Source organism: Lissotriton helveticus, chromosome 4_1, assembly GCF_964261635.1.
Source record: "Lissotriton helveticus chromosome 4_1, aLisHel1.1, whole genome shotgun sequence".
Classification (NCBI taxonomy): domain Eukaryota; kingdom Metazoa; phylum Chordata; class Amphibia; order Caudata; family Salamandridae; genus Lissotriton; species Lissotriton helveticus.
The window spans coordinates 442,864,109-442,891,383 of NC_136063.1; the positions used below are offsets into that span (position 1 = coordinate 442,864,109).

At 43.8% G+C, this 27,275-nt stretch overlaps 1 protein-coding gene across 1 annotated transcript in view; it reads right to left on the bottom strand.

Moving 5' to 3' along the window:
* LOC144828007 (neural-cadherin-like) overlaps positions 1-27,275 on the bottom strand; it is a 266,439-nt gene that overhangs the window by 94,693 nt on the left and 144,471 nt on the right. Inside the window, exons 13-17 of the mRNA XM_078686153.1 lie at positions 15,193-15,442; positions 10,725-10,852; positions 10,098-10,284; positions 3,107-3,250; positions 1,256-1,539 (exon numbers count right to left, since the gene is read on the bottom strand). Of these exons, the coding sequence (XP_078542279.1) occupies positions 1,256-1,539; positions 3,107-3,250; positions 10,098-10,284; positions 10,725-10,852; positions 15,193-15,442 (993 nt within the window). The remainder of the gene's footprint in view (positions 1-1,255; positions 1,540-3,106; positions 3,251-10,097; positions 10,285-10,724; positions 10,853-15,192; positions 15,443-27,275) is intronic.

Sequence of the window (27,275 nt, forward strand, 5' to 3'; positions counted from 1 at the left end):
GCTCCTTACCTCTCAGAACCCTTCTGTGACTTGTGGGACTGGCTGTTTTCACTGCTTACTCCATTCCTTTTCCACACTTGGAGTGTAAGACTAGCTTCCTCCAGAAATTGTAAAATAACCGTTGATTGTTTCTACTCCTATGGGTTTGCATTATGTTTATTACCCCTTGCAATGACGTGTATAGTTGGTAACAGAATGCCAACTAATCACCTGGGATAACCTCATGCAGTTGGGAACTCAATGAGCCTATACTCAGAGGAAAAGCAACCCCCCCTATTATACACCAAATTATACACCCAATGTGCTTCTTGGGAGTGTCCGATATGGAGCGGTACCCATGTCTACATTCAAAGAACCAACTATATTGGAAATATTGATAGAGTTGTATGGACTTTTTTTGCTTTGTGGAAATAGGTAGTTTCAGTATGAAGCAGAGACTAATGTGGCAGGTGTGTTGTCTTCCCTCGTGTTTCATGTACAATTTAGAGGTTTAGCAAGTCTTATGTCGCAATTGATGGGCAGCAGTACACCTATATGAAAAGGAGATCAGAGAAATGTATATCGTTAGGTTTCTCTCAGTGGACAAAACATAACATACTGAAATCATCTTTATGGCCAATTCTATATAGAGGTGATGATCAAACCAATGAATAAGAGGTTTGGAAAGGGAAGAGCACCAGAGGGGCTTGGTTAGGAAGTCTGTGCAGATCTGCAAGATTGATTGATGAAAAACACTGTTTGAATCATCTACGTTCTTCATTTCAGGAAGTGACTCGTCTGTCTCTAAGATTTCCACCATTTGGAACATTCTCTCTTTTTCAACCTCAACCGTCATGATGGTGCTTAGAGACTAGCATGTTTCATTCACTGGATTATACGACCTGTGAGAGTAACTGGATGCCCCAAGACCTAAAACCCGATTCAGGTGAACAGTGCATTTATCCACAAGCACCGATGCCACCTCGCTAACACTGGTACAGACGTGACTTCAAATCGACCGACAGCTGGTAGAAAGTCATGCTCTGGAAATTTGACTGCTTCATTATAATCATTAAATTAAATCCATAAGGAACTTTTTTAAACTAGGTAAATACCTTCAAGATTGCTCTTTTTACTAATTTTGATAAGTACAGTTGTCTTTGATGCTCCTACTGATGTTGGTTGAATACAAACTGCAGAACATGAAGTGCTGCACACTTAAAATTGTTACTGTATCCAAGGCAGGAAAAGCATGGCAGCACCCACGACCACGTACCTGCAAAACGAGGACGGGCAAGTCCGTCAGCTCCTCCAGGACACTGTCGTGATACTCGTTCAGGGTGAAAACGGGCGCCTCGTCGTTCTCGTTCATCACGTTAATGATCACCAGGGTCTGGTTCTCCCATTTGCCATCGGAGGCCACCAGGCGCAGTTCGTAGCGCTGCTCCTCTTCGTAGTCTAGGCCCTGTGTGATGAAGATGGTCCCCACTTCCGGTTCCACATCGAAGGTACCCTTTGAGTTTCCATATGTGATTTGGTATCTCAGTTTGGCGTTAGCCTCTGCAGAGGAACAGAAGTATGAACATTTAAAGAAATTGGCAAATCACTGATATTGGCACCACAACCCAGACCATGTTCTGCTAGCAATCATGGAAAAATAGGGTTGTGTTTTCATTAAAATGATAATTCTGTTCAAGCAATACGCATATTTCAACAGTTCTAACACAAATGTGGAATAGTAACTGCACATTGGAAGATGCAGGGCAATGCAAGCTCTTTATCCTTGACTACAACTTAACTCGGGAGCACCTTGTCACCTACAGACATTTACTTTTATTGCCTGGTTCCATGTTAAGTAGGTTAGTCATATATCTTGGTGTGGTAATGTTATGTTTGTTCATCCTCAATGTGGTAGTTACTGTGCACTTGTTAGGCAGATGCATCTTTGAATACAGCTGGCTGTGGGCGTGAGGATTCTCTGTGCTATCAGCACAGCCTGCTTCTTCTCAAACAGTCTGGTCCTGTACCTCTGGGTTTCTTGCTTCCTGGCAGACTCCTTCCTACACCCTCGCGGGAATTTGGGACTAAATGTCCCGTGAGGCATTAATGAGTCCGTTTACACCCACTTCCACAGCACCCAGTTAAGAGGTGGCATTTCATCTGCACTTAATTTCAAAGATGAAAAACCCCAAGCTCAGGGCTTTCATGGATTTGCAGTTGATTGATCCTAACAGTATCGATGTAGTGGTCAGTATGAGTTGGGCAGCTAGAGTAACTTAGGGAAAAGGATGTAGCCTTGCGGTTAGAGCTGTTGACCTTGAAGCTGGGGAACTGGGTTCGAGTCTCGGCATCGACGCCCAACATCCTGTGATACTGGGCAAATCACTTAATCTCGGGTCTAGTACGCGCTATATAAAACTCTTTAAAACAGAATCTGATCATGTTACATTTCGTAAGTTTGTCAAGACCTAACAGTTTATGCAGGAAAAATTGTTTATTGATATTTCATACTATCTCACCAATCGAAGTTGCCCCCTGCTGTAAATGTCGGTTTCTATTTGGCAGATAAGGAAGGAGATAACGTGATTTTCAAAGGCACGTGCAATGTAGCCAAGCAGGACTGTTGGACTGGGGCTGAGGCCTCCAAATGTCACAGTCACCAAAGCAGCTGCTACATAAAATGTCTCTTGAATTCTGCTTAATTTAACTCAATCAGGTTTTGGACATTTTTTGGATGAGTACTGTCCAAAAGATCTCCTTTCATGCACAGTGTACATTCTTCACCACTTGCCAGGGGCTAGTAAAAAAATGCAAGTTGGAGAATAATTTTCGAAAGGGACTTGTCAACAATGTGAACGAGTAGCTGCTGATTATTTGTATTGTTGTTTTTATGAAACAAATAACACGATTAAATAAATATGACCCAAGGAGGCCTGTTTATTCATATATTTCTGCACAGTACAGCTCTATCTACGAGGCACCAGCTTATAGGGGAACACACAACCTGCAGAGAGGGAGGATCTGCCGCAGAAGGTAGACAACCACAGTACAGCCAGCAGCAGGGCTCTGCAAGGCACATGAGCTAATTCATGATATCAAACACCTGGAAACCGTTTTCCATTCCTACCTTCGTCCTCATCATTCGCCGTCACCGTCATAACCACGTATCCGACGTCCTTGCCTTCCTCCACGCTGACCTCATACACAGACTGTGGGAAGGCGGGCGCGTTGTCATTTACGTCACTGATAAAAACCCGGACATAGGCTGTATCTGAAAAAGACAACAGTAGCTTGGTACTATGGCCACAGGCACCGACACAGGTATGTGAAGAGGAACAGTCAACGTCATCAAACGTGAAACATTCAGGAGTGACGAACTACAAGCTTAGAGGAGAACCGAGGTGCATTTTCCATACCATTTAGTAAATGTGCAGTATGCTTGTGAAAATATATAATCACATTGAAGTAAGAAAACATAGGAACATGGCTGTGAGCCTGACACCTGCTGGTGATTGGCCCGTGTAAATAAGTGAAATGAATTAGGTGGCCTAAGTCCAGTTCCTGTTGTTGAGTGCTATGTCTCAGTGGCAGCTCCTCCACTAAGGCGGAGGAGCATCGCCCCACTGCTTTCAGATATCAGATCTTTAAGATATTATGAATGAGCTTAAATCCATGGTTACATGACTTGTTACTGACTCTAAACAATTGACTCAGTGAGTGTAGGATCCTGAGGGCTGCTCCTGCAGGAACAATTTCCTTGGGCTTCCCTGAAGGAGTGGAGGGTACGCACCCAGAGCATTTTCTAATGCCTTAATTAGAGACAACTGTCCTAAAAGAGCACCCTAGAACTGAGACTTCACCTGGGCACCCCAGCAAAACCAATAATAGCCAATTTTCTCAATTTTTGAGATGGAGATTAGATCCTTTACACAACCAAAATACAGCGGGAGGCAAAATGTGTCTCCCGTAACATATTGATATTCCCGAGTAAATGAGGTGGTTCATAAACAGCGCAAGTCATTTGACCGGGTCAAATAAAAGCAGAGAGCTATGGGAATTTAATACATAGTATTATTTCTTGCTAAACTTAAAGTAATATATCAGTCAAACTCGATTTGTTTTTTGAGTCTCTTGAGTAGGCATGGCAGTGGGTGGAGGAGAAGCCTCCCTTACACTTTCCAGCATACATCGACATGTAGAGCAGAGTGCGGGAAGTGGCCTGCCATATTGTAGAACAAACTGAGGATGAAGAATCAGACTTTGTCGACGACAAGAAACAGGGGACCTAGGGGCTGGACACTTGCTAAGAATGGCAGTGCATGTAGGGACCCCACAGAACCAGAACACTCATGAGAGAGATTGCCCACATGAACAGAAGGAGGTGAAGTACTCTATTCTCACATGTGAGCTGAAAGGGATATTACTCTGAGGCTGGCTTAGAATTGGACTCTATGGCTACTGCTCTAAAATATCCTTTGGCCAGCCCTACACTGGTTGCGACTTAGGATATGGTACAAAGGACATTAAAGACAATATCACATGGAAGAGCCACTCTTTCCTTTAGAATACTTCCCAATACGCTTTCTCTGTTAGTTGTTCATTGCCATTATGTTGTGAAATGTGAACCATCTGTTTTATTGGATTATTTGTTAGTCAGTTGACTTTGTGTTCCAAATGTTTTCTTTACTTGGGATACTTTAGGTTACAGGGATGTAATATGCTTCACCTTGATAAGAAGCAGTAGTTCTAGTAATCATCTGACAGGTACTCCACCAAGCGAGGTATCGGGTGGCGTGGATGGGGATATACCTCAATGTTCTGTGTTCAGTAGCCAAACAGACAGAGTTAACCTAGCCTTAATCCACTTCATAAGAATACCACACGCCACAGTGCATCCATATAAAGCTGATGAACCACTTAAGTGCCTCTCAATGAATCTTAATGGCCTTCTGAATAAAATGAAAAGGGGAGCAATCCTTTAGAAAGGCAAACAATATGGAGCTGATATATTATTACACCAAGAAGTCTACCTGATTGGGAATGAGTGTAGATCCCTCCAGAGGTATGGCTTCAGCAGAGCCTACCAATGCCGGCTTCCGTACAGGCACTAGAGGATTGGCAATATTTGGTTAACACCCACGTACCCCTATCGATTTGTCGGTTAAAATGGATAAATTGTGGTGATATATATGGGTAGTAGGCTCTCTATATGGCTCCGTTGTCGCATTATGCTCCATCTTTGCACCACTCCCACTCTCTCAAGCACTTCTATGTCACCTCAGCACAGTCCTGCTTTCCGCCCCAGTGGGACTCATGATAAAAGGTGGCCACTTATATGGTCTTATGAACGCTGAACTGAATTGGGCAGGTCCCCACTGTAGGTTAGGCTCTTGTCATATCAAATAGAGGCCTTCGCAACAGCGATAGGACTAGGCAATGTTTTTTGCCATTTTAATCACTCATCAAGAGGTTCTGCCTGTTTTCAGGGGAGCATAAACCCTTCTCCTGAATCTTGCTCCCCTCAGCCCGGTAATGAGTGTAGCCATTCATGCACCAGGGCTCTAAGATCAAGCACCCCTGGTGATCCACATACATTGCAACAAACCGAGGTCTTACTGGCCATGGAAGCTGAGTACATGGTGGTTGAATACAAAAGTCTTTCAGGATACTCTCAGAGATAACTCCGCACAATACTTTCGGATAAACACGGCTCAGATGAATGGTGGAGAGCCTACAGGGCAGTGATCTGGGGTGGCATTAAATCTAAATTTCACAAAGGGACAAAGGGGAGCGGCGGCAGAGAACAGCTGCCGTTGAACATGAAGAACAAATACCCAAGTGTGAATACAGAAGAGACAAATCTGACACTTCCTTACATAGGCCTACTGGAGCTACATTTGAATGTAAACAAACACAGTTAGATGAAGCTACAAAGCTGTGGCAGCCTTTGCAGGGCCATTTCTATGAGCATGGTAACAAAACTGGTAAACTACTACACTGGATATATCAGAGACAAGAGGAGAACAGACACATTACACAGACTGAAGATGCGAGTGGTGCGCTCCTCAAATCTCCCAGGACTATGTCAGATGCCTTTTTTTTTGTTTTTACAGAGTTTTATATAGCGCAAACTTGACCCGAAGGTATCGGGTATCAGAGTGCTCTACATGAGCACCAGATGCATTACTTGAGGACACACTCATTTTTGTTAGGCACGGGGAGATTACGTGATTTGCCCAGAATCACAGGATGTTGCGCGTCCTTGCTGAGACTCGATCCCGGTTCCCCAGATTTCAGGTCGACTGCCCTAGCTGTTAGGCCAACTCTCCCCGAATGAGCAATACTATTAATCCCTTTATGCAGTTTCTTCACCTTCTCAATCTGACAGCCTGCATAGTCTCTTGTTAATGTTCACGACTCACATTAGACTAGTGGAACGCGCTGTAAGAACCCATTACCACTGAGGAAATCACAGAGGCCATCTCAGTTATCAACAGGTAAATCCCCTGGCCCAGACGGACTCCCAATGCAAACGCCAATCAGATGTACTGGCCTAACCATTGCTAGTCTTGTATTCTGATGCCCAAAGCAAGGGGCATCTCCATATGGACCTTGAAGAGACACGTATAATGACTATTCAAAGACATGACAATCCAGCAAACCTATGCACCTGGTATCCGTAATTAATAGTAAGACTAAGACATTAGCTAAAGTACTCATAATGTGATTGATCACTGTGATTCATGACTTGGTGTACATTGGCCAAAGTGGCTTCATGCGCATCCGTCAGCCAGATGTAACATAAGAAATGTATATAATGCAATAGCGCTGGCCTGTAGGATTTAGGGACCCTTAGCCATAATGCTCATTGATTTTGAGAAGTCCTTTTACAGCCTTTCGTGGCATTATGTGTTCTCCCTCCTGGGATACCTTCGTTTTGGGACCTTCTTTTTGTCATGAATAAAAGAATTATAGAAACAACAAGTCAGGGCAAAACTAGGGGGGATCCTTTCCACTCTTTTCAAACTTAAAAGAGGCATGAGGCAGGCATGTTCATTGTCAACTCTGCTGCTCAACCTGGAAGTGGTGTCCCTGGTGCACCTTATCAGGCGTGAGACTCGAATCACTGGCTTCAGATAGTCTGATAACTGCGAGGACAGGGTCTAGGTTTATGCTAAGGATCTCCTACTTGATGTGGGTCAGCCTGAGACTTCTAGACCAATAATTAAGGAGACATTAGACACATTTGGGAAATTCTTGGGTTTGAGGATTAACTGGGCTAAGACAAAACTAGTTCCAGTTGGTCGTGTGAACCAGACAGGAGAATGAGCAGGCCAGGCTAAGCTGATTGTCACAAACAAAAGGTTCCACTATTTGCGGATACAACTTTGATACAATCTCACACAAACCAGGACAGGCAATAGCATAACTCTAATCAATGACAATCGCAAAGACACATTATTGTGCTCCATGCTGCAACTGTCATTGCTCGACGAGTGGCATTGATTAACACCTTTGCTGCGGCGGCTATTCCGCCGCAGCACTAAGGGGGCGGGGGGCCACGCGGCGCGCCCATGCTGGTGATGGAACCGCTCCGTCACCAGCCTCGGTTGAGCTGTGCTCATGACGGAGCGGTTCCGTCACGGCCCCGCCCGCTCAATAGAACGTGCCAAGCAGGCGCGAAATCAGCACCGCGCAGGTGCATCGAGCGGGCCATGATGGAACCGCTCCGTCATCAGCACAGCGCTACCGCGGCTGATGACGGAGCGGTTCCGTCATCAGTGCGGAAGGAGTTAGGATGGTTATCCTTCCTACGAATATATCCATACCGCACAATTACCCATTTTACATACCAGGTGCTACAACTAAATCGTACACTAAAGTGTTGAATGCATTTGTAGGGGATGGTGGCTACCACTGAGCGGCCTTTAACAAATGTTGTAAGTCAACATATGATAGAGGGCTGGCAATGGTAGATACAGCGTCTTATTACAGACCATCACACCTCTTGAACCTGGACGATGTGATATATGGCTCCACTGATGACATGGTATGATAACTCAACTGGTGGGCCATGAGGGAGAACCCCTTCTGCATTATTTCTACAGGTAGGAAATTACCACTGAATGTGCCTCCTACCATAAGGACAGCCATGGCTGTGTGGGGAACCTTGCTTAAGCGAATTAAATGGGATGAGAAACTCATTGGATAGACTCCACTGTGGAACAGTAACGACCCCTCAGGATCACGCCTGGAGAGGTTTTGGGCATTGAATGCATTGCTTATAACAACATTGGTTAATATGCTTGCACCTGGTATGTTGAAAGCGTTTGACGACCTGCAACATGAACTTGGCCTAGAACGGTCCCAATTCTTTAGGTAGCTACAGCTGCATCATGCACTCATGTCATACCCATCAGAAACTTTAAGCTTGTCTGAATAGAACTCCTGGGAGGTAAAATTGACTATGCTTATTATATTTTATTTATTTATTTATTTTAGTGTTTTATAGAGCGCGAACTTGACCCGTTAGGGTATCAGAGCGCTTTACAGATTCACAGAGTCAAACAATAGGAAGGATAACACAAGATTACTGTAAATTAGGGGGGAGGGGGTGCTGGATACAAGAGGGAAAACAATATACAAGGATAGTCAATATTACAATTGTAGAGGACGGACTCCGATTTCTTGGTGGGGCGAGGTCGCAGGATGGAGGCAGTAGTCAATGGGGTGGTTGTGGAACGGGATTAGTCAAGGAATTTACCAATGGGTAAGGATTTGGCCTCCTTTTTGAAGCGTGCCAGAGAGGGGATTCTTCTGATGGCGGGTGGGAAGGAGTTCCATAATCTTGGTGCAGCCCCAGAGAACGCCCGATTATAAGTTGTTTTTTTCCGAAAGCGTGCAGGCTGGAGTAGGAGGGCACCCGCCGATCGTGAGTTTCTGCTTCCTCCGGATGTCACAAGTTTCTGTGCAAGATACGCAGGGGAGTTTGAGTGTAGGGCCTTGTGCGTGATTCATGCCAGCTTGAGATGAATCCTAGCCTCGAGAGGAAGCCAGTTCAACGATTTCAGATGAGGGGTGATGTGATCAAATTTCCTTGTGCCGGTAAGTAGTCCGGCAGCTGCATTGAGGCAGGCTTTTAAGGGTGCAAGGGAGATCTTGGGTAAACCAGAGAGGGTGGCTTGCTCTAGTTTGGTCAGGTTTCTATAATATATAAACATTGGTCATCAAGAGTCGTGACACTTTCACCGAATTGCGGGTGAAATGGGAACACAACTTAGGTAAGCTGGATGTCTTTTAATGGATAGTGGAGCTGATGGCTCAGTATGATACTGTATTGGCAGGATTCTACCTGATTCAATCTAATTATTTACATTGAATATACCCGACAACTGCCCCAGGTTGATTATGGCGGATTATTCGAAGAGCTAGCTGAAACTGTGTCTGATGTAGTACTGTAGAGGAGGACTTCCTGCATACTGTGTGGAGTTGTAGGGTGATTTGCCCCTTTTGGCAAGGTAAACAGGAGGCATTGGGAGCAGCACTGAGCCAACCAATTCAATTAACGTGTTAGTGATGGCACTATTGAATACAGTGGACGAGGAACGTGTTACGCATGTGGAAAAGGTATGTCTGGTTGCCTTTCCATTGATAAAAGGGGCATTGTTCAGTGGTGCAACAGCCCACTCTCTCCTCTGGAGCAGGGTCGAGGGTAAATACAGATCTGTGTTGTACACTGAAAAAGCCCAGATGTGAGGCACTGGGATGCCCTCAGAAGTATTGGGGGTGAGGGGCAGAAGCGACATCCACGTGTAACGTACCAGAATATGCCTCACCAATTGACTGAGGTCCCAGGTATACTTGTTATGCATGTGGAATTACAGTTATTGATGCATAAGGGTTGTGTGGAGGTGGGAAGGAGGCTTTTGGTCATGAGTGAACACAATGCTTTCAACGTTTTATTGTATCTTATATTAAATATGCCAATAAAAAGACTGCTTAAAAAATGAAAAACAATAGAAGTGTGCTGTGAAACAATGATGAAATTTGATGTATGCCTGTCTTTGTCCAAGTTATGTATCAGCGCGTCTTGTTGACGGTACATCTGGTCTGTTTACCTGTGTTGGGCTGGCCGTGCATCCCAGGGCGTGCAGACTCTGAAGAGTCCTGAGACTGAACTTCGATCAAGTAAGAGCCTTTCTTCTCTCGATCGAAAGAAGACTTGGTAGAGAGGACTCCTGTCTGTGGGTCAATGCTGAAGAACTGGTAGTCCCCACTGGCGTCTTTGAGAAGGACATAGTGCACCTGGAAGTACAGAACCATCATTTTGAGACAAGAGGCTTTTTTATGTAACAGGAAGACCGTTATACAGCATAGTCCATTTCAAATGTACTCATTTTAACTTGCAAGCTGCAATAACTTCATCACACAACTGACCATCTTTTTATGAATGGGAAAAAATACTGTGATCATATTTACATGTACGCTTCCTGTATTTCACCTCTCCCCAAACTTTGACGTGGATCCTTTCACCACCACGAAATGTATCTTTTCACATTCAAACCACACACTGTGCTTGCCCTTTGCTCTTCGTTTGTTTAGTCACTCTACAGCCAGACACTCCAGCTTGGAGCTTGTAGTTCAACAACAGCATAGATATAATACAAACATCCAAATGAGAAAGCAGACAAACATAATAACAGATGGCTAAAAGCGAACGTAACAGCTAGAGAATAGCAACAAACCTCGCCATGCAGACCAGAGTCCAGGTCAGTGGCTAGCACCTGGGCCACAGGAGTGCCGATCTCCGCCCCTTCCGGCACGGTGACTTCATAGGTGGAGGAGGTAAAGAATGGAACATTGTCGTTCACATCTGCAAAGACAGATCACATGAGCACAATCATACAGGGCATTGTAGGAGACTGAAACAAGAGTACCAGAAAGTACCAGGAGACATGGCATTACTTCTTGTGAAAAGCATACAGTGGTCACAGGTCTATGTGTTCATCGTAACGGGTCTAGGAGATGATTAACAAAAGAAATACAAGCTTCCTTCTCAGCCAGCAGCCTGCTTTCTATGGTTCTGGTGTAGCTTTCTTCAAAAATGCAGATGAGATACCTATGGTAATTAAATACCTGAAGCATTCACTCTTTAGATGAAGTTTGATATCCACCCACGGATTCGTTTATCTAGAGGGCGAACTTATGCACTTTTTACAATATATGCTAGACTTCACACAATTTGTATTGACTTAATGTAGTTAGGCCATAAAAGAGGCACTTTGAACATTCCCTCATGCTGGGTATATTTAATTGTTTTACTGTCTCTGTAAATTAACGTGGTTGGAGGGATGTCCTTAGCCAGAGGGAGTCCACATTATCTCAAGTAATTTGAAAAAAGTACACTGAAACCCTTATCTCTTTGCCCTTTCTTGATGTTTTTGATAACTGGAGAATAAAGAACATGCAAATCACCTCCCAACGTCTCAGGGAGGTCCCTGCTCCTTAGGTCAACCCTCTTCTCAAATATGGATCGTCTCACTTTAGACAGCTTCACAATCTGATGGATTCTAAAAAGATGCATGAAGGTAGGTCCATGAACTTTAGCACTAAGTGTGACAACATCCGGAAGACAGTCCTCTGGCTAACAAATCACCTGAACCCTACAGGTGACTCACATCAAGGTTTGTTGTAATTTTCCAAGGATCGTCATTTAAGACAATATCTCACTAGTCTTTCATCTGTAGAGTGCGAATACGGCACTAACATTCATACTTTCAGCACTTTTTGGATAAATCCCATGTTTGCCTCTGTTGCTGTCCTGTCCTAGAGAGATTTCTTTTATCTTGGAAATGATACAATTTTCAGAAGAGCTCTGTTACACTCCAGAGTAACAGCCCTTACGTCTGTCTCGGTTTGATGCAACCAACTCTGCTGCAGATATTTTTAAACCCCAGGCAGCACAGTGTTTTGCCGCTGGTGTGCTCCGTGTCCCCTCGCAACAAAGGAATATCGAGGCCACTTGTTGCGATCTAAAGCATCTTGTGGCCATCTCTGGTGGTCCAGTGAAGCCGCTGGCAACAATTTCCTGAAACGTAGCACCGAGCTCGCCTGCAATGACACTGTGCACTCCCAGCCTTTGTAAGGGTTTGTTAGTGGTTGTCATTAATTGAATTTGTGTGTGAAGCCACATCATAGGATATGTGACTCACTGTGTCCTGTTCTTCCTGTGGTCCACATCGAGCTGCGACACATGGTGCATTGGGCACTTATGGCCACGTCTCACCTTGTCTGCAGGACAGGATGGATGGCAGTGACTGAGGCAACATGGTGTTGTATGTGTGCGACTTCCTGGTAGTTTTGCCCACAGTTCATGCTCTTTGGGACCCTTCTCTCTGGGTCAGCACTTCTTCTGTTGTTTTGGTGATCTCTTTGTAGAGTTTTGAGCTGATCACTAGGCGAAACAGCAGTCCTGTACATGTCCAGATATCTAGTTACCGATTTCCAGGGCAGAGACCCTGTATTTGCTTACACATTCCCCCCCCCCCCCACACACACACACACCCCGCTCCAGGACTGGAAGCTGGTTGGCTACCCGGCCTTTCTTTCATTTTCAGGAAGTTTCTGTAATCAGCTGTGGCTAATATACACTTTTCATTAGGGACAGAATAATGAACCAGAGGTTTACATTTCTCTCAGGTCTACCATTGCCCCCCGAAACTAGACAACCTCAAAAGCACTGACGACAATAATTAAATATCTGCATAACGTGTATGTTTGCAAATTATTTACTATTATGGGGAATCCAGGTCAAACTGAGTGTGGAAGGTATAAATGACTGAACAATTCTTTCAGGCGTGCAGTACTTACAGGATACACTTCAAATATTTACCCACCACCTAAAATCATATTACTTTATATGTAAACTACTACTTGTGCTGTACACATGTTGGGCCAAATTTATGACCCAGTTTGCGTCGCTCTTGCATCCCGCAATGTGGTGCAAGAGAGATGCAAACTGTAAGTCATATTTTTTAAGCCATGCAAAGCCACTCTGCGTGGCTCCAAAAATATGGAGTAACTTAATGCAGCGAAAATAGCTGTGTTGCGTTACTCTGCCCTGGCTCGGCATTCCATGGACGTTGCGTGTGTGTTCTCACGCAACTCTCATGGTTTTTGACACTTTCCTAGGATTACAAGTCCTTGTAAACCTGTAAATATGGCAAAAAGATACGCCTTCCCAGGGGAGGCGTAACGAGGAGAAATATACTTATTTCTCTTGTTTCATGCGTTGATGTAGTACCAAACACTAGATAATGCACAAGACGCCTTCATGAGTCACTATACGGACGGTGGCCACACATTTAGGGCAGCGATACAGGTGTATATAACATAAATTGTCAAGTCATTGCATTAATGTTATATGGAAATGTATCAACAGGAACCTTCCCTAACAGGATATGGAGCCCAGATGCATAGCACATGGCAGGTGCACCACAAAAGAAACCAAAGACAGACAGTTGCATTAAAACAGTGCGTTTAGCATTATTTCAGACCAACATCCTGAGAAAGTTGTACAAATCAGGATACATAACATGAGCACAATCTTCTAGCTTCTAAAACAGGAAGGAACATGCTCCCACAACTGTCCAAGGAGGCAAATGAGAAATGGCTTTGATGCTGGTGAGCTTAGTAATGATCACAGTAGTGCACGCCCCAAAGCCAGAGAATGAGGTGGCAAATGCATCAAGACATCACATGCGCGACTACCGTGAACAGGAACTCAATGCAGCTCTTGTAGAAAAATGATTTCATATGTGGGCGGAGTCCAGACATAGATTTTTTTTGCCACAAGGAAAAACAAAAATGACAATGTTGGACATTCATGTACCCCCAAAAGAAATTCAAATTTTGACTTCAGTATTACCTCTTAATAAACACAATAACAAACTTGAAGTCCTTACTGCCATTTCCACAATTAAGTGGAGGCAATGTCTTAGTAGCTGAATATCGAGGGCTTAGAAGACCTAATGCTGAACAGTGTATAAAGGTTTAGAAAACCATAGGCTGGAGAAATCTTAAACTTCAATGTCAACAGTGTCCAAAACCTGAATATATCCCTTTCTCAGGCCAAGTTCATAACTGTGATCCAAACCCTGGTCCTGTTGATAATGCAGAAGGTGGAGGCGGCGGCTTCTCCGATGCTTCCCGAAATCTATTGTAGGCCCATTAAGAGCACCTCAACATCACAACCAATCTGATTGTTGCTGCAAGGTAGTTCCTTCAAATTATCCCAATTCTGAAAGAAGTACCAACACTGAAGCTGCTGCGGAGAAGAGAATACAAAACTGCTGAGCATTGGTTAGCAACGCATCACCCTAGATATCTGATCCTGTAGAGTGAACAAAAGTGTGCAGGGGTAGCAACATCGCCTCACTCAGAATGGCGCTGCATCACATTTTAGGTAAAGAGGAATCATTCATGTTATCAGTGTTATGACAGTTGAACATATTCACCGAGTCATCTGATCCATCCCACATCTACTGAAGTCAAAACACGCCTGACATACATCCCACTTCCTGCTTCAAGAACATCATCCTTCAAGAACACAATTCCACTTTACCTTGACAACCCCTCTCTACAGGTATGGACAAAGTATAAAATACTATGTAATGCGCACAGATTGGTGTCATGGATGGAGCACTTGTCAACATGTGTGAATATACTGCTAACTCTGCGGATACAATCCACACCATCCATAAGCCAGTCACTCATCTGGAAGTAATTGTAAAACATGTCTAAGATGGCACGCTTAATCTAACGTGACTGCATTTATTGCCATTATATCGCTACAGTTAGAATAAGTCCACTGCTTTGGTATCATGTGGCTCATGCAACAAGTGAAGTCCTAAATGAAGTAACATAAATTAAAAGTTTTTTGTGCTTTGAATTTACGATACTTATGATCTCTTGAAAGTTAGTCATGGAGAAAAGTATGTTTTTCCTTTAAAACGAGCATTGTGTGTACTGTGTTGCACATAGAAACATAGAACATAATTAGTTGAATTAGAACCTTTAGGTTCTTCTACCCGAATGATTTAGGAATATGTATGTTAAACAGGAAAGTGGTACACTATTCCTTATGTGAAGACAGAGGGGTATAGATGTTAGAATATATACTTGGATAATACGAGGTATACTAGCTTCGCCTACCTGTTATATTAATGTAGACGGTGGTGAATGATGCTAGTGGAACAGAGGCAACATTTTGCGCCCTCACTCTTAGAGTGAAGGATCTGGTCGTCTCAAAGTCGAGAGGCTCGGCCACCAGGATGGAGGCGGATCCATCTGCTCTGTTGGGCTTCAGGTAGAAGCGCACTGGCATGTTGGTCTCTGGAATCTGGCCCTCTTCCAAGTTATAGGTCACTCTTGGATCACCAAGCGGTGAGATCGCCTTGATAATCTAGGGTACAAAATTGAACAACATCCAATTAAATGTTCATTACCATCAATAACAGCATTGTACCTTTGGAATCTATCACCTCCAACAGGATTTTATTGGATACCAAAATAGCACAGAGCAGCTTGTCTGCAGGAAAAATGTTTGGATCATGCAGTTGTTATTGCTGTAGACTGAATACAGGGGGGCAGATTTAAAAGCCCCTTGCGTCATTTTTGTGCTGCCGTTGCATCACATTTTGTGACGCAGCGGCAGTGCAAAAATGCGGCCCATTTACAACGTGACGCATTTAGGGAGATGCGTCACGCTGTAAAGCACTACGTCACATTATACCTTTGTCAGGTATAATGTATGCAAGGTGGGCGTTCCCAAGCAAAAAAAAGGCTCGTAGAAGTGACGCAGTGAAATCGACAAGATTTCACTGCTCCACTTCTAGGACGCCACTGCATCAAAACCTTACGCCTGCTTGGAGCAGGCGTAAAGAGTGACGCAGCACAATGAGGCTAGGCATCCCCATGCATTGCTAGAGTTGCGTTGTGCTTGCGACACAACTCTACCAATGCGTGACTTTTGAAGCAACAGGTGCGTCAGAATTTCTGACAAATCTGTCAATCCTTGCGCCATGTTGCGCCATATTGTAAATACGGCGCATCCATGGAGGCGCAAGGGTTTCTCAGTGTGGTGCAGGGGAAGTGACGCATCGCTACAGATGCATCACTTTCTTGTAAAACTGCCCTAGGATTTGTAGGTAGTCTCTATCAACCACTAACTATGTATGCCTGGAGATAAGTCAATTTAAGTGCCTCTGGCAAGATGATGTGCATAGTGATAGGATCTTATATCAGAGACTGAGACCTTCTAGAATGGCACTGGTTCGTTCATTGCCCCAGGCAAGTTTTGGCAGCAACCTTAGATGGAAAGTGGACTTGTTTTTGCTCACAACCTACCTTGTGTATCTTAATTGACACGGGGCTTAAGCAGATCAATGTAGGTGAACCTCTTCTCTGGTTTATCCATTCATTTGACTCTCTCGCCACACAGAGGCGGTATTACACAGTAACGTAGAATGGGGCCCTGAGATTGTGCAGGGGGCGTGATGTTATAGTCAGGGTGTATTTTAGAATGGCATGCATCATGGCAGATGCAGAGTATGGTCCACTGAGAGTCGGGGCACAGGGCTCCATGCATGATAAGATCTCTCCTATCAGTTACAGAGAAGTAAGAAAACTGCTGTATTCTGCCACAAGTGATACTTAGGAGAAGCATTACAAACGGCCAGGACTGTGCATTTTATTGCATTCTTTTATATTTTGTAAATGTATATTCATACATATATGTCACCACTCTGTGTCTTTCACTAATAGATTTTTGAGTAACATATGAAAGAAGTTCACCATGTTAAAATACAAAGAGCCTGGCGTGTTTTGTACAATACAAATCCCCCGACTCATTGATTGATCCACTTCCTACAAATGCTTCTTCAATACCTTAATTACTAAGAGTTACTTGATGACTCCAATGGAAACAATCGTATGCTTTATAATAGATACCCAGTTCCCAAGTGGAACCCCGTGCTTTCCACATCTCTTTTTAGTAGGATTTCTCATTGGCCAGTGCCAGGAGCTCCACACCAAGGGAAGTTGAAAAAGACTTCTACGTCGCAAGGTTTAGAGCCTTTGAATGTCAACTCCCTTTGCCAGAATTGAAACCTGGAACCTGGTGGTCATGCATCCGGCTGGAAAAATCTGCCTTGAACCACCCTGAAGGAAGGAGCCCACTGACTGCTGAAGAGGGCTACTGGGGGCATCCCTGCGTGAAGGAAAGGTGGTCTATGAAAGGGGATGTTAAAGAGCTGTGGAGGAAGACTGCACTCTGGCCCACGATAGCCCAAGGAATGATCTGTACTACTAGGCCTCGTGGTGAGTCTATATCCTGACTCCCCCTGCAGTGTACCCCCTGAAGTATGCTGTCTGTTCCTAGAGCCTCTCTCCGTGCCTTTCTTCTTGGATCTTCCCATACCTGTCCTGCAGATGTTTGCAGGAAGTGTCTGGAGCAGGAGAAAGTGACTACTGCGAGTATTAGAAGAGAAGTAGAAGTAACAGTGATGGTACTGGCTGGCTCCCTGTACCAGTGACCCCCATGTTTAATCGCATTCATTATTTGATTCTCTGCATATCATGTGTAGTATTTAGTTGTGAGCATTGATTAAAGTCTGTTTTCAATGTAAATAAAAGCACTCACTGGAGAATGGTTTATTATTTAACTATTATTATCCTCCCTGTATTAGGGGCCTGAGCCATAGGCAAGGGCAGAAAATGTGAGGGAGAGGAGAAATGAACATCCATTATTGCTGTATAGTTAAAGACAATTACACTATTGGCACTCTGCTGCACAAAATTAAAAACAGAGTGCAGCAGGAGCTGAAAGACTTGAGAACAGCTCACAAGTCTTTAGGTGTTCCACTGCCATCCCTTCATAAGGATTCATTGCCGCATCTCTGCCACTCACAACTTTTCCGAAGCTCTTTGTATTATGTCCGGCTCCTCAGCCTCTTGCCTCACTCAGGGAAAAATGTCAAACAGCCACAGAGATATAAGAAAAGCGAACTGCAATGTATGTTTCCTTTTTCTGTGGTGACCAGGCTCACATTCTCCCTGAGAGAGGCAATGGGAGGAGTCAGATGCTGTAAAAAATAGGTTTAGCAAAGTCAATAAGTCTGGCTTAGTCCACCAGCCTACTGCCGATGTCATGTTTTATTATGGTCTTTGCTAACCTTTATTGTTGGGGAAACTGCCAGACCCCCATCAATCTAAAAGAAAACAATGGCCAAAAGCATAGATATTTTCAGCCTCAAAAAGCTTGCATTGGCATAGTAGTTCCTGGTTCTTAAGGGCACTACTTGGAAGGGGTGTGCTCCTCGAGGAAGGGGAAAATCCATCATGCCCAGTGAAGCTAGGAAATGGGTAATGTGGGCTGACTCTTTGCCCCATACTGGTGTGTGTGGAAGAACAACGTGAACGACACAGTAATAGACACATGGAGGAAGAGGTCTGTTTGAAATCCCCTATAAGAAAGTGTATTTATACATATAATTTTAGTAAAATCAAAAGGTCTTGGCTAACACCAGTCCTAAAAACGCCCAGAGAAGGGAGTAAGGCAGAGGAGTTATTGCCCAAGATCTGCTCCTGCTGCTGGCTGGGGACAAATGGGGGGCATTTGCTGGAGTGGGTCCTTGAGGGAGCGCTCCTCAGCGAGCACACATCCAGCACACTGGAGGGATTGGGAACTGCCCACCATAGGATGCTTCCTCAGTGGGCTTCTAACAATAGTTAAAACCCGCAATAGGAGGATTCTGATTGGTTGTCCAGAGTCCAAATATTCCAATCGGAGTGCTGATTGTTATTATGTGCTTTATTGAGTTCTGAGTCTCTATCCGATACCACCACTCTGGGAATCCCCTGTAAAGTTACTGTGAGAATCCAGCACTGAAAAAGTACACTTGGTGCTCGGCTTTCGATTTCTTTGGACTGTGGCTGGCTTTGATTCTGCAGCAAATACTCTCGCTATGTAGGACAACACTCCACATTGGTCAGCATAATCAAAATGCAAGGAATTGCTATGTCAGCTCAAAGACTGACTTCTGTCACCCCAGCACCAGAAACTGGGTTTGATCTCACTCCAGCCAATGCGCAGAGCTCTTCGGGGGCAGGGAATGCCAATAACGGATGCAAACAAATGGATTGCTGTTCAATAAATGAAGTGTAATGAATTAAAAAGAACATTGATCATGCTGGATAGATTTGCATAAAATGCCGAGTCTTTTGTAAAAGGAAATCGATATTCTTATAAGAGGCACATCAGTGACAGCCACAAAAGAGAATTTATGGATAGGTCAAAAGCAAATAAAAGTATACAGTGTTACTTTGCACTTCATGTATGGAGAGGGGAAAAATTAGACATTTGAATGCCCCTGTGTGTCTTCTGTGTACAACTAAAATGAAGGTCTTATGAATGGAGTGCACTATGTGCCCAATCTGTTTATCTTATGTTCCGTTCCTCTGATCTCTGTATCACCTTGGAAAAGTGCTTTGCAACCAAAATTACAGTATAACACTCCTTACATGATGGTATCAATATATCGACCAGTCTAGGTCCCCTTTGAGGTATCAGATCTCAAAAAAGAGAAGCTGCCAATCTACTCCAGCATATCTATAGTCTAACTGAGAAATGTATGTGGTGTCTGTCCTTAAGAGATTCAAGGGCAGATTTACAAATGTGTCTTCAACGCAGCGCAGCAACCAAAGTTGCTGTTCTGTGCTGCTTGAGAGGTAGAGACAATGAAAATGCCCCATCTCCAGCGCTCTTCCCTAGCTCTGGCGCACAATCAGGCTTCAAAGTGTGACGCATATACCTTTGCATACTGTGAAAATGTGTCGGTGTGATGTCTAGAATAGGTTTTGTACTAAAGGGTAACCTTCAGTACAAAATACTATGTTTAGCGAATTTTAAGTGTTTCAGGTGTTGTACAGTGCAGTACACATGCAAAGTCAGAAAAGTTTGGAGAAACAAAACCATTTCTCCTTTTTAATGTGAGTCAAAGAAGTGGTGTTTGTATTGCAAAGCCCTGTCTACAAATATTAGTTGATAAGCTTTGTGCCAGAAACCAGGGGAGCGCCCATGTACCCTTAATGGTATGCCTTTTTGGTGCAAAGCAATCATTTTGTTTGACAAACCTGCTGCAAAATGATAGTAAATCTTCCCCTTAGTGTCTGACTACCTGCTGTTTCCTGATCACAGATATGTGTTGGAATCAGGTTGTTTACCAAGCCACGTGTGACACTTCATGCAGGTCATTCATTGGTCTAGTTGGACACAGCCTGGAAGGTGGTGGCATGGCATTTAGGTTACCCTATGAACAGTCAGCAGTATGGCCTGAGAGACTGCCTGGGCAGGGCCTGATCTTCAGTGTTTATGATATGACTGCGCGATTAGAGGACTGATTGGAAAGGTGTGCCTGTAGTCTACACCATGAGAAGATATTGTGCTGGATGAGTCAGTAGTTAGTGGAGATTTTCCAGCGAGACTGATGTTTTTCCAATACACCTCCCGGGGGACTCCGCCTGAGTAGGTTACTACGAGATCTTTGACAGGATGCAGAGTCCGTCCACGAGCCAAAGAGATCACACTGACTTTCCCGGGCCACCAGAGGATATATTCTGGGGACATCTAGACACCTACAGCTCTTACTGGAGTCTTATGGGTTCAGTTGGCGTTACTGTGCGAAGGCTGAAAGAAAAGAACACTCATATGGCAACCACAATCTCACCAATTGTTCGGGTGAGTTGGTGTGTGCTGACCCATTACACCCCAGTAACTGCTGGGTCAGGAGCCAAGACACTGCTGGACAAAGAGTCTTGACAGCCCTCTCTTTCCTCAATGTGTCTCCCTCGATAGAAAGGAGGGAGGTGGGACACCCTTAAAGCTGATCCACAGCTCTCCGCAGAGTTTCGCATGATGCTGGTGATAGACCACTACGGAAGGCACTGGGGCTAGCGAGATGGTAAATGGGGGGGGGACAGAAATGGGTGGCGTATGTGACAGATCTGGGCGTTTCTAGAGGTTCTGGGTAGGTCTATTCCACTCAATCGGGTTTCCCTAATTTTCTCCCCTATGGTATTGCCTGCCCAACAATAAGGTATGGGTATTCTGCTAATAAAATAGCACGACAATCAGCTGTTTATGTTGGAGGGAGTGACACAACTGTGTGTATGCGAGATGAGCTACTAATGTCGTTGGAAATGTTGTGCTTCTTAGAGAAGGAGGAGGGCACATGGCACACATGACACACAGAATACTATCATCCACCCCTCAAGCAGGGGAAAGCCTCTCCTGTTTACACGGGTAGGTAGTGCACCTCTGGTGTCCCCAACTGGAACATGAACTGCACCCTTTGCTATTGGACTCGCTCTGGAGGGCCTGCATTGCCTCTTTGATCTGAAGTGGTCACTTCTTTCTTGCAGCCGTCTTACTTAGGGCACAGCTTCTAGGGTCAGTATTTACGAACAGCGACACTATTCATTTAGTAGCAAGAGCCCTGATGGTGAAATGGCCATGCCAAGATGCCCGGAGAATCCTCAAGAATGTAATATTAGTACCCTATGTCCATGGATGAGTTCAGCCAGTGGGGGCTTACAGCTCCCCGTTTCTCTTTCCTAGTCGCCATGTTCTTCTGTAACATTTGCCAAAGATCTGAAGAAACAGCGTGAGGCGGATGAAAAGATGGTACCCAGCATCACTGCTGAACGCCCCACCCTTCAGATAATGGCTACGCTTCGCGATGCTCTTCTTGCGGCCAGCTAGCACTGGTGTGTGGCTTCTTCCACGCTAAAGAGTCTGCTTCAGATCAAGTCAGGCTCCTCGTCTAGTTCAAAGTCCCGATTCATATATTTCAGGCACTGTGCTGCTCTGACCCAACTAGACTTCGGTCCTTTGCCGGCCACCTCTGCATTCCTGCGGTCAGTGCATTCCTGTCACTGCACTGTACTTTAAAGGTGTCCGCCAGTATTGTGCAGTGCACAGGCTCAGCTGCATGGTACATACAGAAGCTCATGTCCTGGGTTTATTCTCCAAGTCCCTGTGCTTGATGGATCTGATGATGGCACATACAGGATATGGAAATCCCTCTGAAGAATCAGTGCGGAGAATCGCAAACATTAATGAGGACTAAATGGTCAAGCACTTCTCCATATCTAAATTGTGGACATTATAATTCTATTATAATACATGATGCTGTGATGTATTCCTATAGGTACTGTATCGATTCCCCTATTCCTGACCCTGGTTTGGTTAATAATTAACTAGCAGCCATCTAACGGTGCAAAAGCCGTTATCTGATTAAGCCACACCACGGCACAGAAGCGCGTTATCTGATTAGGTCATAACGCATGCCATCTAATTAGACAAGCGATATTCCTCCATCCCCTGATAAGGCATACGGAGTTCTCAAAACAAATCAAACCTACAGCGACCTGGGAAATTCCCTTAACCATTGTTTTGATTTCACCGAGAACTTCAGCAAAGAATGTGCGAATGAGCCCGTTCATATGACATCCTTATTGACGTATATATGTCCATCCTTATGTCAATCTCGGCACCTTTCAGGTATAAATATTACCGACATTGCCTTAAGCAAACACATGCGGTGGTGACGAGATCGGAGCAGCGAGACGTGCTGAGGAGCCCAGCAGAGAGCGAAGCCCACAGGCGCTGCCCCGCCTTCCTGACGCGCTGAGAATGAGACGCTGCCTTTCTCCTGCTGAGAAATCCAGCTCCGGCGCTTCCAAGCAGCCCTCGCAGGCAGCTGGAATATCAAGACCTGGGATAAGAGATACCAGCCCTCCATCATTCTAGATCTCAGGTACAGAACTGAATAACCCCTTGCAGAGAATTCTCGAATCAGTCCCTTGGCAAACAAACTTAACTTAAACTGCTACTTATCTACTCCCACCCACGTATTAGGCTTAGGTCAGGTACACTGGGGTAGGCGTGGTTAGAAGCACCAGTTGAGTATGATTAGTCAAATGTATATATGTATGTATCTATTTTATCCATTTTAAAGTATCATATGGCTCAGAAACCATATCAATGCTTTTACAGTATTATTTTATAATTCTGTCTTTACTGTATGCACTTTACTTAACTACAAGTATTGCAATAATAGCGATTCATTTCTCTTGTATGAGAAAGAAGACTGATCAATAAATAACATCTTTTATTGAACACGCCTGTCTCTTCCTTTTCTCTACAATCTGGTGAAACTAAGAATGCACTGAACTGACTGAGTAAAATAAGTTGTCTTTTGTTTTCACACGACTCTAGAGATACACTCTTGATTAGGGGAGAGCAAAGTTGTCATGTTCTATGGTTGTCAGAAACTAAATCCCTTCTTGTGTATCCAGGGAGGTTAAAATCCTCCTTGCCTATTCGAGAAAGTTTCTAGTGAACTCTGAGCTAGCTGGCAAACACAAAACTTTAAGTCTAATATCGTCGGTAGAAGACCTAGTTAACCTCTGCCCTAGGTCTATACTATTGAAGATATTATTCCAATGCGCAGAGCCTATTGGGATAATAGGAACTACACTACATGGCGCCCAACCGTTTGGATAGGCGATAAAACTAACGCAAGACATTAGAGTAACTCAGTCGTGCTTTTTCACACAGACCCCTTTCTTCCCATAATACTCCAAAGACGTCTGGAGTGGGTGAAAGGTCATATCCGCCAAACCTCGCAGGAGGAGACTCCTATGTATGGTTCTTGGTTAATTCAACGTTGAAGGATACACTGTTCCAAAATATTGTGCATCTAATCTTTGTTTCCATAGAAACCTGATCTGCAAATAAACAAAATAACCTTCTTGACAGTAGAATGTCAGAAACTGAAGAAGAAAGGGAGACAGTGAGACTAGCAGCTGAACTCCTAATAGCAGACAATACTCTGCTGGAAAATGACCCAGATGCAATACTCATCCCGGTCAACATACGGAAATCTATAACCCTAAAACTTATAGAAAATGGACTGACACCAAGAGGTGGTACAGTCATATTCGTAATTGAGGCACACAAATATCGGCAGACAGAGGTATTCTATTCATGGATAAACTTTCCAGCAGCAAACGCTGTAACAAAGGACTTCCACTATTACAAAATAGAGGAACCTCCTAGTGAGTACACTCCTTTCGAGGAAGTGGAAATACCACTCAAATTCCAAGAGCACCTGCTCTTGTTTCATGGCGTCCTAAAACATAATAATCACATCACCAGGCTCGGTCCACTAGGTAGACCAGGAGCAACGTGGCCGGTCCTAGCCGGATATACACCACATCCAGACATTGAAGAAATGCCTGCACCAGAGCTTTTAGCACAGCTAAAACAATTAATAAAAATACATAGACAATTAGTCCAATATGTAATGCGGACTTCAACAGTCCAACCAGCTATTAAAATTCCACAGCTGATCCCTCACCAGGGGAACACAAATAAAATTACACCTCAGAACATACAGTCCTGTCTAGGTAAAGTACCCGCAAAACGGCAACAAATTCCTTTCTGGCTAGCACAAAAAATCACTCAAATAGAGGCGGTGTTTCCAGATACCACCCCTGTTGAGAAACATAGGATTCTGACTATCTGTCTCCCAATGGGAATCGCACCACATGTGGAGGACTGTGACACTTGGGGAACAGTCTTTGCTTCCATTTACACAAAAACACATGGTGTACCATCCATGTCAGTAATACCAGATGTGCTAAAACAGATTCAAGATGAATACGGTCCAGAACCCGCCTTAACTCTCGGTATGAAACTACTGAAAGATTTCAAGCAGGTCTCTGCAATATTATTAGCCAACATAAAGGGAGAAGCAGCAAATGTGGCGATTCGCCAGAGGTTAAAAGAGACAAATATAGCAGACCAACCATCTGAAATTGCCAGAATCATAGAAAAATCCTATGAAGAACTAGGAAGAGATAGTTTGGGTGGAATACCAGTGAAACCCCAACTAGTTGAAAGTCCTGAAAAGGTATTTATAAAAAATAATTTAAACAATCAAAAAAAGAGCTGGGATGGAAATAAACAATCCAATCCTAAAGAAAAAAGATTCCAGTCCAGAGGAAGGTCTCCTCGGCGGAGAGAAAGATCTCCTGATCAAGGATGCAAGTCTCCCCAAAGGGAGCCCTCTGTGAAAAAATACAACCTTAGAAATAGGGAAAATATAAAAAAACCTGATAGATATCAAGATATTGATACACGTCCCTCTCAATCTTTTCAGACTTCCTCGCAGAAATCGGAAAGAAGAGGACGATCAGAACACAGGGAAGAGCACGTCAAGTCCAAAGACAAAGAACCTGCTCATCAGAATAAAAAATTACAATTTCCAAAAAAGAAGGTAGCCAGTATTAAAGTAATTAACAATGCCGAGAATACTGAGGACACAGCTGAAAAACAGAGAATGGGCTCAGACAATGCTAGACAGCGCAGCAGAAGTGAGCATAGCTCGCAAAGTCCTTATGAATCATCTGGAGACAGTGGACACGAATGAATACATTCAGGTGGAAACGGCAGATACCAGAGTTAGCAAATCTCATAAAATATATGAAATAACATTGCGTATAGAGGGGGATAAGACTAGGAAAATAAGGGGTCTATTTTGGGATAATCTCTCCAAGGGCTATGACATCCTTCTAGCTGAACGAGACTGGCCTCCAGAGTTTGTCAGGGAGTGCCCTCATGGCGAAGAAATAATTATGCCTGCCTTCTCAAACCATATTCCAATTCATAAAAAATATACACTTGCAAGAAAGTGGGCAGTAGCTCAAGCCCCTGCCTTATATAAAAATCATGTGGGATGGGATGAGGACTCTCCTCCTCACAAAATCCAGTTAAAATCACAACCTACTGCACAGAGGCAGTACCCGATTAAGCAAGAAGCTAAAAAACAGGTAAAAGAGATCCTAGATCAACTTGAATACCAGGGGGTGATTGAAACTTGCACCTCACAAATGAACAACCCTTTGTTTCCTGTCTCCAAACCAGACAATTCATATCGTCTAGTTTTGGACTACAGACACCTTAACTCATGTTGCAAAACATTTGCAGTACAAAACTCGCATAGTGCTGCACTAATGAATAACATAGTGCGCAAAAAATACAAAACCACATTAGACATTTCTAATGGATTCTTTTGTCAAAATATAGCACCAGAGAGCAGATATTTGACGGCGTTCTCAATAAATGGCACGCAAAAAAAATTCTGTCGTTTGCCCCAGGGGTTCAAGAACAGCCCAGGATTATTCTCAGCGAGAGTAACAGAATTACTTCAAACATATGATGACGAGGCATTATCTTATGTCGACGACATCTATCTAACAGATGATGACTTGGATACTCACTTGAAGAGAGTGAACACCATAATACTTGGGTTCGCAGCAGAGGGTTACAAATTCAACTTTAAAAAGTCAAGAATTGCCCATCTAACAGTCCTGTTTTTAGGATATGAACTATCAAGTGAAGGCAAAAGCCTGGCCGACAATTTCCTAGAGAAATGTGCTGTAATCCAAGCACCTAGAACACTGAAAAACTTACAATCAATTCTAGGCTTCCTAAATTTCGGAAGAACTTACATCATAAATTATGCAGAGAGAATTAAACCTCTCTATGATCTAATAAAACCAGATTTTAAAAGAATCAACTGGACTCAAAAACACACAGAAATTTTGAGATCTTTACAAACAGATATGTTAGTTAAAACAAAATTACAAACACGTGACAACACATGCAACCTTGTGATTCGAGTCATCCCAGGAAGATGCGGATTCACATACCTGACCTCTAATGAGGGAGAGAAGGTACCAATAGCATACAAATCACATTTGTACACAGAAGCTGAAAAAAGGTTCAGCATTAAGGAAAGCATTGTTCATGCGGTTCAAACAGCTGTAGCAAAGGAAAAATGCCAAGCAGACGGTAGACAGGTTACAGTCAGAACAGCAGAATCAGCTTTTGAGGCATTAACAACACCATGTAATTTACCGACAACTGCACTAAATCCAGAATGGGTACAATGGGTAAATTCTGTTGCTACAGACAAAGTAAAATACTATTTTGACCCGGAAATGAAAGAATTAAAATTTCTAAAATATGAGAGAGAATACCCTCTGCCAATCGACATTCTGCCTTTACGACAATACGCCTGTGTAATATATACAGACGGACATGCTCAACCCTCAGTTTGGGGAGAGCTGGCTTACAACGCCACGTGCGAAATTGTAAAAGAAGTGTG